The sequence below is a fragment of the Podarcis gaigeae genome, assembly GCF_964106915.1.
Source record: "Podarcis gaigeae genome assembly, chromosome: 18".
Lineage (NCBI taxonomy): Eukaryota > Metazoa > Chordata > Lepidosauria > Squamata > Lacertidae > Podarcis > Podarcis gaigeae.
The window spans coordinates 4,868,085-4,886,627 of NC_139696.1; the positions used below are offsets into that span (position 1 = coordinate 4,868,085).

At 49.5% G+C, this 18,543-nt stretch overlaps 1 protein-coding gene across 4 annotated transcripts in view; it reads right to left on the reverse strand.

Annotated features, from left to right (window-relative positions):
- The window catches only part of TLE2 (TLE family member 2, transcriptional corepressor), a 44,303-nt gene that overhangs the window by 19,309 nt on the left and 6,451 nt on the right, over positions 1-18,543 (reverse strand). For 2 of the 4 annotated variants that reach the window (XM_083720345.1, XM_083720348.1), the window contains exons 3-9: positions 17,669-17,732; positions 16,639-16,683; positions 13,815-13,877; positions 12,422-12,496; positions 10,665-10,877; positions 3,385-3,486; positions 2,153-2,197 (exon numbers count right to left, since the gene is read on the reverse strand). In XM_083720345.1, coding sequence (XP_083576471.1) covers positions 2,153-2,197; positions 3,385-3,486; positions 10,665-10,877; positions 12,422-12,496; positions 13,815-13,877; positions 16,639-16,683; positions 17,669-17,732 — 607 coding nt within the window. The remainder of the gene's footprint in view (positions 1-2,152; positions 2,198-3,384; positions 3,487-10,664; positions 10,878-12,421; positions 12,497-13,814; positions 13,878-16,638; positions 16,684-17,668; positions 17,733-18,543) is intronic. The other 2 variants (XM_083720347.1, XM_083720346.1) reach the window with 2 other exon arrangements.

Consider the following 18,543-nt stretch of genomic DNA (forward strand, 5'->3'; position numbering starts at 1 on the left):
AGCAATGATTCTTCAACATCAACTTTGTGGTGCGGACACCTGACAATCGTCTTCCAAAGCAACTACTCTACTCCGGACTTAAAAATGGAAAGCGTAATGCTGGTGGTCAACAAAAGAGGTTTAAAAGAAGTTTTATAAGGAGAAATGCAGTATACAAAGTGTTACAAAGTAGAAAACGATAGAGTTATTGGTTATGAGTTTGAAATGTAATAGGGAAGATAAGAAATGCATACTAAGAGAATAGATTGGAAAATTTTCAGACAGGATTGATGGAAGTAAAAAAAAAATGGCATAAGTATGTTTAATTACTGTTGAAAATGATATGTTAAAAAACTAATAGAAAATTTATATACAGTGGTGCCTCGCAAGACGAAAAGAATCCGTTCCGCGATTCTCTTCGTCTAGCGGTTTTTTCGTCTTGCGAAGCAAGCCCATTGACGGATTAGCGGATTAGCGCTATTAGCGGCTTTTAGCGGCTTAGCGGATCAGCTTATAAGCGGCTTAGCGGCTTAGAAAAAGGGGGGGAGGGGGGAAAAACCCGCAGGAACTTGCAAGACATTTTCGTCTTGCGAAACAAGCCCATAGGGAAATTCGTTTTGCGAAGTGCCTCCAAAACGGAAAACCCTTTCGTCTAGCGGGTTTTCCGTCTTGCGAGGCGTTCGTCTTGCGGGGCACCACTGTACAGAACAAAAGAGGTTTAAAGACTCTCTCAAGGCAAATCTTTTAAAGTGTAGTATAAACACTGACAACTGGAAAACACTGGCCTGCGAGTGCTCCAGTTGGAGAACAGCCTTTGCCAAAGGTGTTGTGGGCTTTGAAGACACTCAAACTCAGGACGCAAGCGAGAAACGTGCTAAGAGGAAGGCACACTTGGCAAACCCTCACCGGGATCAACTCCTGTCCAGAAACCAATGTCCCCACTGTGGAAGGATGTGTGGGTCCAGAATTGGCCTCCACAGTCGCTTATGGACTCATTGTTAAAACCATGTTTATGGAAGGCAATCTTACTCGGCTACAAGGGATCGCCAAAGAAGATCTAGGATATAATATTGAAAAGGCTGCGTGGAATGTAGATATGAAAATCACAGAATGCTATACACTGAAACAAAACTCCCTGCTTCAGTAAACAGGGATGAGACCGCAAACCTGGACGGCTTGAAAAGAGAATCGGACAAATACATGATCTAAGGATCATGAAGATCATGGCCCCTGGTCCCATCACCTCCTGGCAAATAGAAGGGGAAGAAATGGAGGCAGTGAGAGATTTGACTTTCTTGGGCTCCATGATCACTGCAGATGGTGACAGCAGCCACGAAATTAAAAGACGCCTGCTTCTTGGGAGAAAAGCAATGACAAACCTGGACAGCATCAAAAGCAGAGACATCACCTTGCCAACAAAGGTCCGTATAGTTCAAGCTATGGTTTTCCCAGTAGTGATGTCTGGAAGTGAGAGCTGGACCATAAAGAAGGCTGATCGCCGGAGAATGGATGCTTTTGAATTGTGGTGCTGGAGGAGACTCTTGAGAGTCCCATGGACTGCAAGAAGATCAAACCTCTCCATTCTGAAGGAAATCAGCCCTGAGTGCTCACTGGAAGGACAGATCCTGAAGCTGAGGCCCCAAGACTTTGGCCACCTCATGAGAAGAGAAGACTCCCTGGAAAAGACCCTGATGTTGGGAAAGATGGAGGGCGCAAGGAGAAGGGGACGACAGAGGACGAGATGGTGGGACAGTGTTCTTGAAGCTACCAGCATGAGTTTGATCAAACTGTGGGAGGCAGTGGAAGACAGGAGGGCCTGGCGTGCTCTGGTCCAGGGGGTCACGAAGAGGCAGACACCACTAAACGACTCAACAACAACAAGAAAGGAGGGGGGGCTTCTTTTTTCCCTGGCGCCCCTCGGATCGTGCCATCAGTGATTTCAAAAAACCTTTGAGAAAAAGCACACCTCGGTGGGGGGCAAGCCCCGTGCCTTCCCTCGCTTCAATTTTTTATGAATATGTTTTTTAAAAGCACAGTCCTACGCTAAGGGGGGGGGGGAGGGAAAAATAAACTCCGCGACCCGCATGAATTATGCAGATTTGCTCTGCCGGTGTTTGCCATCTTGCATAATTGAATTCTGCCTCCGTCTCTGCAAACCAGGATGCCAACGTACCTCGTCCACAACCAAATTGTAGTCGCTCCTCTCCCCGTCGCTTTCCTGCAAGAGAAGGGGGGGAAAGGGGGCAGGGTCGTTATGCATCTCAATACCTCGTCGGGCACAGCTCTCGAATCCAGCTCCCTAAAAACTGGAGTAAGTTGTATTCAGGAGTCAACCCACCGAAACAAAGAGACCTGAGTTAGTCATGGCCATTAACTGCTATTGGTCTACACGAGGAGGGAGGAATGAGAGTTTCCAGGGTCCTCATTGGAGGCAGGAATGAGAGTTTCCAGGTTCCCCATTGGAGGCAGGAATGAGAGTTTCCAGGGTCCCCATTGGGGGCAGCAATGAGAGTTTCCACGTTCCCCATTGGAGGCAGGAATGAGAGTTTCCAGGGTCCCCACAGGGGGAAGGAATGACAGCTAGGCCGGTTTCAGACACGCCTCGAGCCTCAGAGTGTTCTGACAAGTTCGCGTTCCACCTTTTGCTACCAGCGCCCCTCTAACGAATCTGGGGCGACCGACACAGAGTCCTCCCCGTTTCCTTTAGCCCATAGCTGTCAACTTACAGATTTGAAATTAGGGACCAGCAGCCTCGAAAATAAGGGATCAGCAGCCAAAATAAGGGATTTTCCGGGCACGGGTACGTTCAGCTTTTGAGCCCCTCCGAGCCAAAGGCAGAAAGCCCAGCCAGCAGCCAAACGAAGCCTTAAGCAGTGGTTCCCACAGCGCAGCAACCCGGCAAAGGGGATGCAGCAAGGAAAACCACCGTCACCTCTCCGCTGGGAAGCGCTGAGCAAAGGCGAGTCCCCAGTCAACGCGGCCGATTTGATTGGCCCAAGGCATGCAAGCTCCACCCCCCAGTCGTTCTTAGACGTCTTATTGGGTGAGCAACGCAGCCAAGCAACACGGTTGGAGCCTCCCTCCTCTCTTGCCGGCAGGGAGGGAGGGAGAGGAGCTGCTTCCTTTGAAACCTGGGAAATTTAAGGGACATCATCAATCCGGGACAGCAGCGGGACACGGCGCTGGGATAAGGGACTTTCCCGCCAAACAAGGGACAGTTGACAGCTATGCTTTAGCCCTCACAACAACCTTGTGAGGCGAGTCAGTTGGCTCAAGGTCACCCAGCGAGTTTTGTGCTTGGTTGGGGAACTGAACCAGGGGTCTTCAGTGCTCTGGCCGCCAAGCCGACCCTTTCCCGGGTTCCGACCTGGGGTGGCCGGGGCCGGATCCGGAAGCGACACTTACGTAGAGCCTCACCTCCTCCTTGCCCTCCTGCTTGCGCTTTGCTCCGGCGCTGTCCAGCGGCTCCTCGCCTTGCAGGCTCTCGGGGGGAGAGGCAGAATTGCTCTTTGGGGAGGAAGAAAATAAGGAGAAATGCAAAAATTCATTGGGGGTGTCTCCAAGAGAGCAGGGTGCGAGAGGGCGAAGGAGGGGGCTGGGTGTTCATCAGTATGCAGATGATACCCAGCTCTACCTCTCTTTTAAATCAGAACCACTGAAGTTGGTGAAGGTCCTGTGTGAGTGTCTGGAGGCGGTTGGAGGATGGATGGCGGCTAACAGATTGAGGTTAAATCCTGACAAGACTGAAGTACTGTTTTGGGGGGACAGGGGGCGGGTGGGTGTGGGGGACTCCCTGGTCCTGAATGGGGTGACTGTGCCCCTGAAGGACCAGGTGTGCAGCCTGGGAGTCATTCTGGACTCACCGCTGTCCATGGAGGCGCAGGTTAATTCCGTGTCCAGGGTGACTGTCTACCAGCTCCATCTGGTATGCAGGATGAGACCCTCCCCCCGCCTTTGGACTGTCTGGCCAGAGTGGTGCATGCTCTGGTTATCTCCCGCTTGGACTACTGAAATGCGCTCTACGTGGGGCTACCTTTGAAGGTGACCCGGAAACTACAACTAATCCAGAATGCGGCAGCCAGACTGGGGACTGGGAGCAGCCGCTGGGACCAGATAACACCGGTCCTGAGAGATCTGCATTGGCTCCCAGTACGTTTCCGAGTACAATTCAAAGTGTTGGTGTTGACCTTTAAAGCCCCAAACGGCCTCGGTCCCGTATACCTGAAGGAGCGTCTCCACCCCCATCGTTCTGCCCGGACACTGAGATCCAGCGCCGAGGGCCTTCTGGCAGTTCCCTCATTGTGAGAAGTCAGGTTACAGGGAACCAGACAGAGGGCCTTCTCGGTGGTGGCACCCTCCCTGTGGAACGCCCTCCCGTCAGATGTCAAAGAGAAGAACAACTACCTGACATTCAGAAGACATCTTAAGGCAGCCCTGTTCAGGGAAGTTTTTAATGTGTGACATCTTAGTGTATTATTGGTCTCTGTGGAAGCCGCCCAGAGTGGCTGGGGAAACCCAGCCAGATGGGCGGGGTACAAATAAATTATTATTATTATTATTATTATTATTATTATTATTATTATTTATTATAGAGAGAGAATGAGAGCATTTCCGGCATCAAAAACACTGCCCGTCCTCACGAAAATTAATTCACATTTTAGCGAGCGTTCATCCTAAAGTAGGCTTTTTATTTCTTGCAAATAATAATAATAATAATAATAATAATTTTTATTTATATCCCACCCTCCCCAGCCGAAGCCGGGCTCAGGGCGGCTAACAACATTAAAACAGTACAAAGGTACAGCACAAACAACACTCTAAAATCATTCATTATAAAATTGATTCAAATCAAATAACGAATGCAAGAGGAAGATGATGGACTTTTGGGAGCTAGCCGACCTGACCGGAAGAGTCCGCGACCAGAAGGAGGAGGAGGAGTACCAGGAGGAACAGAAGAAATTTAAAGTCTATTTAGCTAAATATGTTCAGATAATTTAAATAGAATTACTTGCGAGCATCAGATTGGCCTAGGATTTAAATAAGTGATGTTGTAGAATATTACAGTTAAAAAAAAAATTGAAAAGAAAGAAAGATGTTAATTGACTAAGTAAAATAGTTTTGGAAAACTGCTACAATGATTTATATGGAAACTCAGCCAGGGGGACTTGAGGAAAGTCACCCAACAATGTTAACAAAAGTGGAATTATTACAGTTAGGATAAATGTTTGTTTGTTTTCTTTTTGATGTTTTCTTTCGATTCGTATGTAAATTTGGAAAACTAATATTTTTTTTGGAAAAAAAATAAAATAACGAATGTATGCATTTATAACAGATGCTTCTTTCCCCCTTGCATTGCTCTCCGTGGCGCTGCTCTTGGGCCTGATCCGGAGGCTCCAGGTGGTGTAATAATAATAATAATAATAATAATAATAATAATAATAATAAAAAATTACTTATACCCTGCCCATCTGGCCAGGCCTCCCCAGCCACTGTGGGCGGCTCCCAACAGAATATTAAAATCACCAGCAAACATTAAAAACTTCCCTAAACAGGGCTGCCTTCAGATGTCTTCTGCAAGTCAGATAGATGTTTATTTCCTTGACATCTGATGGGAGGGCGTTGCACAGGGAGGGAGCCACCACCGAGAAGGCCATTTAAGGCTTTATAGGTCAGAACCAGAACTTTGAACTGGGCCCGGAAACTAATCGGTAGCCAATTGGATCAGGATCGGTGCAATATGCTCAGTCTTGCTCCAGTGAACAACCCGGCCGATGAATTTTGCACCAGCTGAAGTTTCCGAACCATCTTCCGAGGCAGTCCTACGTAGAATGCAGTAATCTAACCTTGAGGTTACCAGTAATAAAATATATTTTATGACACTTGAGTCACCTGGATCAGTACAAATGGGAGCAGATAGTTGTATCTATTGCAGAAAGCCTTACCCGACTCGAAGTGTGTTCTGGAACAGGCGAGCCCAGCCAAGAAGGTATTCAGATAACCGAGGGAGACACACAAAGAAACAAAGACATTTAGTTAGAGAAAAGCAAAAATATAACCGTGCGGTGATAACGAGAGCGTTGAGTTGCGGGCCAGGGAGGATCATGGGAAACGGGGGAAAGGGCTATCGTTAATCCAAGACAGCGACCGGATGCGAGTTTCGTTGTGATTCAACGCCAGCCCCCCAAAGGGGAGAAGAGAGGCGCTGCTCCAGAGCGCAGAATTGTAACGTTGGAAGGGACCTCCCCACTGCTAGGGTCATCTAGTCCAACCCACTGCAATGCAGGAACCTCAGCTAAAGCATGCATGTAAATAAAGGAGGTAGCATCGAGAACACTGTCCAACCATCTTGTCCTCTGTTGTCCCCTTCTCCTTGTGCCCTCCATCTTTCCCAACATCAGGGTCTTTTCCAGGGAGTCTTCTCTTCTCCTGAGGTGGCCAAAGTCTTGGAGCCTCAGCTTCAGGATCTGTCCTTCCAGTGAGCACTCAGGGCTGATTTCCTTCCGAATGGAGAGGTTTGATCTTCTTGCAGTCCACGGGACTCTCCAGAGTCTCCTCCAACACCATAAGTCAAAAGCATCCATTCTTGGGCGATCAGCCTTCTTGATGGTCCAGCTCTCACTTCCATACATTACTACTGGGAAAACCAGAGCTTTAACTATACGGACCTTTGTTGGCAAGGTGATGTCTCTGCTTTTTAAGATGCTGTCTAGGTTTGTTATTGCTTTCCTCCCAAGAAGCAGGCGTCTTTTAATTTCGTGGCTGCTGTCACCATCTGCAGTGATCATGGAGCCCAAGAAAGTGAAATCTCTCACTGCCTCCATCTCTTCCCCTTCTATTTGCCAGGAGGTGATGGGCCCACAATTGTACCCAGGCGCATAACTTATCTCCAGCTGTGTTACAAGAGAGTGAGGAGAGCTTTCCTCTCTCTGTACTCTCTGCGCTACGACTGACTTTGCAATACATCTAGCGTTTCCCCTTCTCGTTTGCCGTTTTCCTCGTAAGCTAAAAAAGCCCCGAGTGCTGCAACCACTCCTAACAAGGGAAAAAACCTCCTCTCTCCTCACTGGCGTCTCATGTTAAAAAGCATAAGGTCTCCAGATTGAAGAGTCCTCTGCCCCAAAGCGCTTACAATCAAAATGAGCTTTGTCTGATGGGGAAGAGGGATAGGAATATAGTTACTTCAAGCTTCTTTCTAGTTGTGGGTGAGAGACCTTTGCAGTAGGGTTTGCGTGAGGGGGGCTCCTCTCGCACCCTCCGACCGCCCACCCCCACCCAACCCCCCTCTTTCCACGCTGCAGCTGTTTCTTTGGGAGGAAACGGTTCGATTAATAATAATAACTTTGCTAATTAAGTCTCTCCAACATGCCGTGGAGACTGGCACTATTTTTGACCCGGGGAACAGCTGCATGGTCTGGTGTGGCTAAACTCTAGCGTGGGCTGTTGATTTCTAAAATGAGAGGCGCAGCCTGATAGATTAAGGCTGTGGTCTGGGAGCCTTGCCAAGCCCCCCCCCCCCCCAGCTTGCAAATCCCAGATCCGTGCGCTGCTCTGGTTCACCAGAAGCAGCTTAGTCATGCTGGCCACATGACCCGGAAGCTTATACCTTTAAAGGTAAAGGGACCCCTGACCATTAGGTCCAGTCGTGGCCGACTCTGGGGTTGCGGCGCTCATCTTGCTTTACTGGCCGAGGGAGCCGGCGTACAGCTTCGGGGTCATGTGGCCAGCAGGACTAAGCCGCTTCTGGCGAACCAGAGCAGCGCAGGGAAACGCCGTTTCCCTTCCCGCCGGAGCGGTAGCTATTGATCTACTTGCACTTTGATGTGCTTTCGAGCTGCTAGGTTGGCAGGAGCAGGGACCGAGCAACGGGAGCTCACCCCGTCGCGGGGATTTGAACCACCGACCTTCTGATCGGCAAGTCCTGGGCTCTGTGGTTTAACCCACAACACCACCCGCGTCCCTATTATGGGGTTACCCACCCCCAGAAAAACTGTGCGCCCCTTGATTGTAAGACGACGACAACAAACAATAACTTCTCCAGGTGGTTTACCAGGAGACTAAAACAATACAGCAGTACCATGGTTTACGAACTTAATTCGTTCCGGAAGTCCGTTCTTAAACCAAAGCGTTCTTAAACCAAGGCGTGCTTTCCCATAGCAGCGGGGGACTCAATAATTTTTTTTAATTGGCACTTATTATCATTATCATTAAAGGTAAAGGTAAAGGGACCGCTAACCATTAGGTCCAGTTGTGGACAACTCTGGGGTTGCGGTGCTCATCTCGCTTTACTGGCCGAGGGAGCCGGAGTACAGCTTCGGGGTCATGTGGCCAGCAGGACTAAGCCGCTTCTGGCGAACCAGAGCACCTCACGGAAACGCCGTTTACCTTCCTGCTGGAGCGGTACCTATTTATCTACTTGCACTTTGACGTGCTTTCGAACTGCTATATTGGCAGGAGCAGGGACTGAGCAATGGGAGCTCATCCCGTCATTGCGGGGATTCGAACCACCAACCTTCTGAGGCAAGCCCTAGGCTCTGTGGTTTAACCCACAGCGCCACCCGTGTCCCTCAATACATGCCTAATTTGCATGATTTATGCGGGGAGGCGCGTAATCCTGCTTCTCTATCCCCACCCCACCCCAAAGATAGATAGAATATAAAATCTCTGTGTTTACAGCTCAGGTAGAAACCAATTTGGGAGAATTGCAGAATTGAAGATGAACCTGTCTAGACTTGTGGAGCAATGGGGGCAAGCGTGTGGAATCTGGAGTCGCCCCAGCTGGCTCTTAGAAGTGTGTGTGGTTTTTTGGGGGGGCTCTCTCTCGCCCCCCCTTTGTTACAAATTGCTTTGCATGCAGGCTGTGATCAAAGCCAAATGTAGCCTAGAAAAGCTTTTTGGCAGGCTTGCATTGTGGGATTGCATCCAGCGCCTCTTAGGACCCCCCCCTCCTTTTTTTGGCAAATTTCCTCTCTGTTCTAGGTGGGTGGGAGGGAATAAAGGGCTTCTTTCTCTCTCTCTCTCTCCCCCTCCCTCCATACCGCTGTCTAATACATCTGTGTTGATTTCAAAAGCCTCCTGGTCGCCTACGGCGAGAGGGCTCTTCCGCAGGCGACCACGCTATCGATGCTTTTACATTAATAATAATATTTCCCCCCCCAAAAAAAAAACTCAATGTGTCTGTGTCTACATGTGCAGAAGGAGAACGGGCTGCCTCGCTTCAGAGTTACAGCTCAGGGAGACATCCCCCCCCTTCTGAAAAAGGAGAAAGGGGTGAACAACATCTCCCTGCAAATAGACACCGAGCATGTCAGGGATATAAAGGTAAAAGGTAAAGGTAAAGGTACCCCTGCCCGTACGGGCCAGTCTTGACAGACTCTGGGGTTGTGCGCCCATCTCACTTAAGAGGCCAGGGGCCAGCGCTGTCCGGAGACACTTCCGGGTCACGTGGCCAGCGTGACATCGCTGCTCTGGCGAGCCAGAGCCGCACACGGAAACGCCGTTTACCTTCCCGCTAGAAAGCGGTCCCTATTTATCTACTTGCACCCGGAGGTGCTTTCGAACTGCTAGGTTGGCAGGCGCTGGGACCGAGCAGCGGGAGCGCACCCCGCCGCAGGGATTCGAACCGCCGACCTTTCGATCGGCAAGTCCTAGGCGCTGAGGCTTTAACCCACAGCGCCACCTGCGTCCCTGTCAGGGATATAACCTCCTGGCAAATAGAAGGGGAAGAAATGGAGGCAGTGAGAGGTTTTACTTTCTTGGGCTCCATGATCACTGCAGATGGTGACAGCAGTCACAAAATTAAAAGACGCCTGCTCCTTGGGAGAAAAGCAATGACAAACCTAGACAGCATCTTAAAAAGCAGAGACATCACCTTGCCAACAAAGGTCCATATAGTTAAAGCTCTGGTATTCCCAGGAGTGATGTATGGAAGTGAGAGCTGGACCATCGCTGAGAATGGATGCTTTTGAATTCTGGTGCTGGAGGAGACTCTTGAGAGTCCCATGGACTGCAAGAAGATCAAACCTCTCCATTCGGAAGGAAATCAGCCCTGAGTGCTCACTGGAAGGACAGATCCTGAAGCTGAGGCTCCAAGACTTTGGCCACCTCATGAGAAGAGAAGACTCCCTGGAAAAGACCCTGATGTTGGGAAAGATGGAGGGCGCAAGGAGAAGGGGACGACGGAGGACGAGATGGTGGGACAGTGTTCTCGAAGCTACCAGCATGACTTTGACCAAACTGTGGGAGGCAGTGGAAGACAGGAGTGCCTGGCGTGCTCTGGTCCAGGGGGTCACGAAGAGGCGGACACGACTAAACAACAAAGAAACTAAGAAGAAGCCAGTGGCCAAAGGGGGACACGACTAAACGACTAAACAACAACAGAATTGTGGGAGGGGAGAGTGCTCTTGGGTTCGAATTCTGCCGGGACTGGCGGCCGATAGCTCCCACCGGCCGGCTGCGTTCCTGTTACAGAGCTTCCGAAAACACAGTTATTTTTATTACCGCACTCCTTTAAGGGGCCCCTGCGAGAACGTGACTAGATTTCTCCCCCATTGGACCGATGCACAAGGCTCCTCTTATTAAATCTGCAGCCTTCCATGTGCACAGCCCACACCCCCTGGGCTTCAGTGGGGAATTCGAACCCAAGACCCTCGCCCAACCTGTGGCTGCCAAGCTTGCCTCGTACACACGCACCCTCCCCGCTTACCTTGGTGGTTCTCCGAGTCGCGAGACGACCTCTCCTCCTTCGCCGCCAGCGCCGTCTGAGCAGCCAGCACCCCGGACAGCGCCAGGAGCCCAGAGGAGGTGCTGACTGCCACCAAGTTGGAGGTCTGTGGGCCCGAAGGGTGTGGGGTCAGTGGGATGGGAGGAGCGTGGTGGGAGAGGTTCTGGAGCTGCTGCTGCTGGAGAGAAAAGGAGAGACTCCTGAAGACGGGGAAGGGTTTGGGAAACCGTATTTTTTGCTCTATAAGACTCACTTTTTCCCTCCTAAAAAGTAAGGGGAAACGTGTGTGCGTCTTATGGAGCAAATGCAGGCTGTACAGCTATCCCAGAAGCCAGAACAACAAGAGGGATTGCTGCTTTCACTGCGCAGCGATCCCTCTTGCTGTTCTGGCTTCTGAGATTCAGAATTTTTTTTTTCTTGTTTTCCTCCTCCAAAAAGTAGGTGCGTCTTGTGGTCTGGTGCCTCATATAGAGCGAAAAATACGGTACTCTGGCTTGGGCTGCGCTGTTTCCGAAGGAACAGGATTGCAGCTTGGGGTCGCTCCTGGATTCAGCTGTCACTGGAGGCTGAGGCGAGAAGGGCCTTTTGTGGGGGAATCCCTGGTCCTGAATTGGGTAACTGTGCCCCTGAAGGACCAGGTGCACAGCCTGGGAGTCATTTTGGACTCACAGCTGTCCATGGAGGCGCAGGTCAAATCTGTGTCCAGGGCGGCTGTTTACCAGCTCTATCTGGTACGCAGGATGAGACCCTCCCTGCTTGCAGACTGTCTCGCCAGAGTGGTGCATGCTCTGGTTATCTCCCGCTTGGACTACTGCAATGCGCTCTATGTGGGGCTACCTTTGAAGGTGACCCAGAAACTACAACTAATCCAGAATGCGGCAGCTAGACTGGTGACTGGGAGCGGCCGCCAAGACCATATAACACCGGTCTTGAAAGACCTACACTGGCTCCCAGTACGTTTCCAAGCACAATTCAAAGTGTTGGTGCTGACCTTGAAAGCCCTAAACGGCCTCAGTCCAGTAGACCTGAAGGAGCGTCTCCACCCCCATCGTTCTACCCGGACACTGAGGTCCAGCTCTGAGGGCCTTCTGGCAGTTCCCTCCCTGCGAGAAGCCAAGTTACAGGGAACAAGGCAGAGGGCCTTCTCAGTGGTGGCGCCTGCCCTGTGGAATGCCCTCCCGTCAGATGTCAGGGAAATAAACAACTACCTGACTTTAAGCAGACATCTGAAGGCAGCACTGTTTAGGGAAGTTTTTAATGTTTGATGTTTCATCATGTTTTTAATATTCTGTTGGGAGCTGCCCAGGGTGACTGGGAATGGGAGGGATATAAATAATCAATTATTATAATCTGTTTTTAGTCTGGCTTCTGAACGTTTGAAATTCCTGCTGTCAACATTTCTCCTACCATCAAGTGGTATATATGAATTTTATGAAATCAATAAAGGAAACAAAAGTGCTATTCCACTCCTAGCCCATTACGGATGTGCTGGTTCCCTCTCTTGGGATCTTTGCCTACTTCCGGGTAGCTAAGCATCCCTAAATGCCCATTCTCTGCCTCTTCTGCCACAGTAAGATAAGCTTTGCAAGAGATGAGATGGCCCAGCAAGAAGACAAGCTTTGCAAGAGAGGAGCTGCTCCAATGAGAACTCCTTGCAAAGAACTTGAGGAAATGAATTGTAAACAGGAAAGAGCCGGCCTTTGGCCTGACCCAGCCACTCACCCCAATAATGCTGTTCAATTCACCCATTGTCACCTGTTTTGCCCGATCCATAGCTTGCAACACCTGTTGTTGGTGCTGGAAGGAGGAAAAAAACACGTCAGGAAATTTAGGGGGGGTCTTTCTCCCTCTCTCGATAATATTTTAAAGGGAAAAAACCTGCATGTACATTTTGAAAGGAACGCGGGTGGCGCTGTGGGTTAAACCACAGAGCCTAGGACCTGCCGATCAGAAGGTCGGCGGTTCGAATCTCTGCAATGACGGGGTGAGCTCCCATTGCTCGGTCCCTGCTCCTGCCAACCTAGCAGTTCGAAAGCACGTCAAAGTACAAGTAGATAAATAGGTACCGCTCTGGCGGGATGGTAAACAGTGTTTCCATGTGCTGCTATGGTTCGCCAGAAGCGGCTTAGTCCTGCTGGCCACATGACCCGGAAGCTGTACGCCGGCTCCCTCGGCCAGTAAAGCGAGATGAGTGCCGCAACCCCAGAGTCGGCCACGACTGGACCTAATGGTGAGGGGTCCCTTTACCTTTTTTACATTTTGAAAATATAAGATATAAAAGATAAAAGATAAAAAATATAAGATAAAAAATAAAAAATAAAACAAAGCCTACATACAGCAACAATGTTTTGTGTTGTGTAGGCTCCTGCGATGTAGGTCATGGGCCCCCCCTGCTAGCCTGCTCCCTAAAATATCACTGGTTTGCTCCTTTCTATATATAGGGTGCAGACATTCTGCATGGACTGGTTGCAGGGCAACATGGGCAAATGGTCCGAGATACCTATGAGGTCCATAAATTACCATATAGCATATAGGTAAAGGTAAAGGGACCCCTGACCGTTTAGGTCCAGTCGTGGCCGACTCTGGGGTTGCGGCGCTCGCTTTATTGGCCGAGGGAGCCGGCGTACAGCTTCCGGGTCACGTGGTCAGCAGGACTAAGCCACTTCTGGCGAACCAGAGCAGCGCATGGAAACGCCGTTTGCCTTCCCGCCAGAGCAGTACCTATTTATCTGCTTGCACTTTGACGTGCTTTCGAACTGCTAGGTTGGCAGGAGCAGGGACCGAGCAATGGGCACTGACCCCATCATGGGGATTCAAAACGCCGACCTTCTGATTTAACCCACAGCGCCACCCGCATCCCTCCATATAGCATATACCAAACACAAAAAGCAGCGACAATTTGTGTTGACAAAGGACAACTGGACATAGAAAGGGCCCCATTACTTTCAGTAGCTGAGGGCCGCATCAAACCTAAATCCGGCCCTGGGGGCAAACCATTCTTCAGTCTGCCGAAGGCAGTTTGAGGTTTTGTCATTGCGGACCCCCGATGCCCAGAGTGTGTTGCATGTGAAACGCTAACTGCTTTCCATACGAAACACAAACAAATTTCTTTTACCTCTTGCGTCAAGAAGGGGATGATCTGGGCACAAATAGCGCTGAGCCGTTTAACAATCTCCGCCTGGAAAAACAAAAAGAGACAGGGGTCTCAGTCACATCAGAGTTTAAGCTGGTGCAGGAATTTATGTATAGGTTGGGGGGGGGGGTTGCCCCTTCAGCAGATATCATTCACATGCAGCCCACTACCAAAATCAGCACAATCACTTTTGTGACTTTTGTGATTGTTCCCACTTCATCACAGTTTCTTCCTATCTGTTCAAAGGGCCTCTGTGTGGGTGTTTGGTGGAGGGCAAGGGGAACCATGGGGTAGGATCCAGAATGCTCAGATTACTACCACCAGACCTCCCCTTTCATGATGTAACCATGATATATGAGTGATGTAGTTTCTGGGGGTGTAACATGGGGATTAAAAAGGTAAAGGGGCCCCTGACCATTGGGTCCAGTCATGACCGACTCTGAGGTTGCGGCGTTCATCTCGCTTTACTGGCCGAGGGAGCCGGCGTACAGCTTCCGGGTCATGTGGCCAGCAGGACTAAGCCGCTTCTGGCGAAACAGAGCAGTGAATGGAAACGCCGTTTACCTTCCCGCCGGAGGGGTACCTATTTATCTACTTGCACTTTGACGTGCTTTCGAACTGCTAGGTTGGCAGGAGCAGGGACAGAGCAACGGGAGCTCACCCCGTCGTTTAGGGGTTCGAACCGCCGACCTTCTGATCGGCAAGTCCTAGGCTCTGTGGTTTAACCCACAGCACCACCCGCGTCCCTTTTAAATGTATAGAACATAGTTAAAAAATGAAAAATTAAATATTAAAAAAGAACAACACATTGCCACGGCTGCTGCAAAAAACAGCTTCCCTCCTAACACACCACTCTCTAGATTTGCAAGGAGAAGAAGGGGGGGAAATATATTGGCCAGAAAGCAACAAGCAAACAAGTGACTCTCGCTTTGAGGCTCCCTGTCTTCTCCCAAGCAAACGAACACACAGGAAGGCTGGCAGCCTTGCCACTTTCCCCGGGCCCCTTGCCAAGCTTGTTCTCCCGGGCAGCCGCTCCCAACCCCCCCCCCATGATGCCCTGGATTGATAAACCCAGAGACAGGAAGCAAATTACAAGTGGGGCGGGGAGATCTTGGGAAACCAGAGAGAGAGAGAGAGAGACTTCTGGCTTCTTCTGATGAAACAACACACAGAATACAGAGGTCTGGAGGATTTACGTGCCTTAAGATTCCGCCGCCCCCCCCCCCCCGCCTCTTCCCTTGCTGGAAAGAAACCAAGAACGTTAGCTATCTCTGCATGCTAAAAGCGGTTGTTGTTGTTTAGTCGTTTAGTCGTGTCCGCCTCTTTGTGACCCCCTGGACCAGAGCACGCCAGGCCCTCCTGTCTTCCACTGCCTCCCGCAGTTTGGTCAGACTCATGTTTGTAGCTTCAAGAACACTGTCCCACCATCTCGTCCTCCGTCGTTCCCTTCTCCTTGTGCCTCCATCTTTCCCAACATCAGGGTCTTTTCCAGGGAGTCTTCTCTTCTCCTGAGGTGGCCAAAGTCTTGGAGCCTCAGCTTCAGGATCTGTCCTTCCAGTGAGCACTCAGGGCTGATTTCCTTCCGAATGGAGAGGTTGGATCTTCTTGCAGTCCATGGGACTCTCCAGAGTCTCCTCCAGCACCAGAATTCAAAAGCCTCCATTCTTTGGTGATCAGCCTTCTTTATAGTCCAGCTCTCACTTCCATACATCACTACTGGGGAAACCATAGCTTTAACTATACGGACCTTTGTTGGCAAAGTGATGTCTCTACTTTTTAAGATGCTGTCTAGGTTCGTCATCGCTTTTCTCCAAAGAAGCAGGTGTCTTTTAATTTCGTGGCTGCTGTCACCATCTGCAGTGATCATGGAGCCCAAGCTAAAAGCGGTTAGGTCAGGCAGACTGCTCCTGGCCTCTCCCGAGACATCGCTTTGTATCGCTCATAAACAATAGTTTGTGCCCGCGACAGTCTCCCGGTGGTTAAACGCCACCCTGTTTTCTTCCGCGGCTGCAAGAAGTGTTTGGGTGGATCCCTGCTTTCCCTCAGCTTTCCCTTCCTTACATGGTCGTTGTGAGGATCAAATGAGAAAAGGGGGAGAATCATTTTGAAGCACGTGGTGGAAAAAGTGGGATATAATTGCAATGCAATGCAATGCAATGCAAAATGCAATGCAATGCAAAATAAAATAAAATAAAATAAAATAAAATAAAATAAAATAAAATAAAATAAAATAAAATAAAATAAAATAAAATAAATTGTAGGTTGCAATGCTCTTTAATTTGATTTGATTTGATTTTAATTTAGCTGGGGCTGAATGGAGTTTTATTCCAAAGCAGGTGGAGGTGACGTAAGGATGTAATTTAAATTCAGGGCTCAGTCTCTGGATTCACGTTTTTTAAAATGCCATGGGCCACGTATCTGGAATAAGCAAGGGCATGCTATAGGCAAGAGTGCTCCTGAGCATACAAATCCCTCCCTTGAGGGATCGCCACCACCCAGAGAGTGGAGGAAAAGGCTATGGGGCACCCCCAGAAGGAAATCTGTTAGGCCAGAAAATAAATGTGCGTCGTTTTCCATAAGATGCATATCAAATATCAATGATGACAGCAGCATTTGGAGGTCTTTGAAACCCAGCGTCTCCCTTGTTTCCTCTTAAGCCCTCAGTCCTCACCACTAGTCAGGAAACAAAGCCTGAAACATCTGTCTCTCTGTGTGTGACGCCATTAAAGAAATAAATCAGAAGTCTCTGCCCCGAGGAGTGTACAGTTCCCAGCTCCTCCTCCAGATGAACCTGAAAGTCGCATACCTGCTTATGCATCTCGATGTTCAAGCCGTAAGACATCTCGTAATACTGAAACAGATCAAGAACAAATATCGGTAAGGGAGGGAGAGAGGGAGGAAGGAAGGAAGGAAGGAAGGGAGGGAGGGAGGGAGGGAGGGAGGGCGGAAGGAAAAGAAAGATGAGGGAGGGAGGGAGGGAGGGAGGGAGAGAGGGAGGGAGGGAAGGAAGGAAGGAAGGAAGGAAGGAAGGAAGGAAGGAAGGAAGGAAGGAAGGAAGGAAGGAAGGAAGGAAAAGAAAGATGGGAAGGAAAAGAAAGATGAGGGAGGGAGGGAGGGAAGGAAGGAAGGAAGGAAGGGAAAGATGAGGGAGAGAGGGAGGGAGGGAGGGAGGGAGGGAGGGAGGGAGGGAGGGAAGGAAGGAAGGAAGGAAGGAAGGAAGGAAGGAAGGAAGGAAGGAAGGAAGGAAGGAAGGAAGGGAAAGATGAAGGGAGGAAGGAAAATTAATATGGAGGGAGGGAGGGAGGAAGGGAGATGTAATAGATAATTCATTTTAGCTTCCAATGTTCAGAGATGAGAGCCTCTCCTTGCTCAGCCAAAAGTGGGAGAGAGGCATCTAGAAACTTGGGTTTAAAAAGTCTAGAAACTTGGGTTTAAAAAAAAAACAAAACCAAGACAGGCAATTTTTGTAAAGACCACATCCCTGCAGATTCAAGGCTTATATGCATCTCTAGGTCTGGTCTATTGTCATACAATCACATGAGCTAACCCAACCAGGTTTGCAGCCACGGTAATAATAATAATAATAATAATAATAATAATAATAATACAGTGGACGCTCAGCTTGTGAACGTGATCTGTGCTGGGTGCACGTTCGCAACCCGCAGTGTCTGCAACCCGCAGCGGTGCGTCTGCACATGCACGGTTGCGATTCTGTGCTTCTGTGCATGCACAAAGCATGATTCTCGCTTATGCGCATGCGCAACCACCAAACAGACAGACAGACATAAACAAATAAACAAACATGAATAAACAAACAAACAAACAGCAGCATTTACCATCACATAATGCCTCTGCATTTCTGTCTTCTCGCCAGCCAGTTTCTCACATTCCAACTTCAAGCTGCAGAAAAAGAGAGCGTTATTTGCAACCTCCTCACTGTGTTTTTTCTGGGGGGGGACCTTCCCTCCCCAGCCCACAAATTCCCCCCAAAAAACAACCAAAGACCGCACGCAAAATGACTGTGGGGTTCTCAGTGCTGGGTATGAGACCCAAGTGATGTTTTTGACATTTCCCTCCATTGAGATGGGAAATTTAGACAGGGTGGAGGGACAGTGAGAAGAGGAGGGAAATATAGGGGGGGGGACGGGGGGGAGAGAGAGAGAAATGAAAGGAACACACAAGGAGACAGGAAAATGCCTCTTGCACTTAGAGCGGTCCCTCTAATCTCCAACACAGGCAGGGAGCTTGCGGAACAACGAAAAATATAATCGAGAGCGGGAGATTATTTATGCATGATCTCAGTGGCAACAAGCCTTTTTCTATAGTCATGGGATCCTGAGTGCCTTTTGAAAAGGAAAAACAAAACACTTATGTCTCCGTATCCCGGAAAGGATTGCGGCTGGCAGGAACTCCGAAGATGCGCTCTCTAGGAGCCGAGGACACGCTGCAACATTTTGCTGCAGACCCCGCCTGCTTCACCTCCGCAGCCTAGTGGTTGGAGCAGCGGTCCCCAATTTTATTTGAGGCCACCGCCTGCCCTGCTTTCCATAAACTCACCCCCGGTTCCCTAGTATCCCCCAGTGCCCTGTTATCCGGAACAGCGGTTTTCACGAAGGCAGATAATAACGCAAACTCAAAGCCCTAGCAATTAATTGCACATTTATTCAAAGTTCAATTAAAACTATTCGGTTTAATTAATTGGGCAAAATGG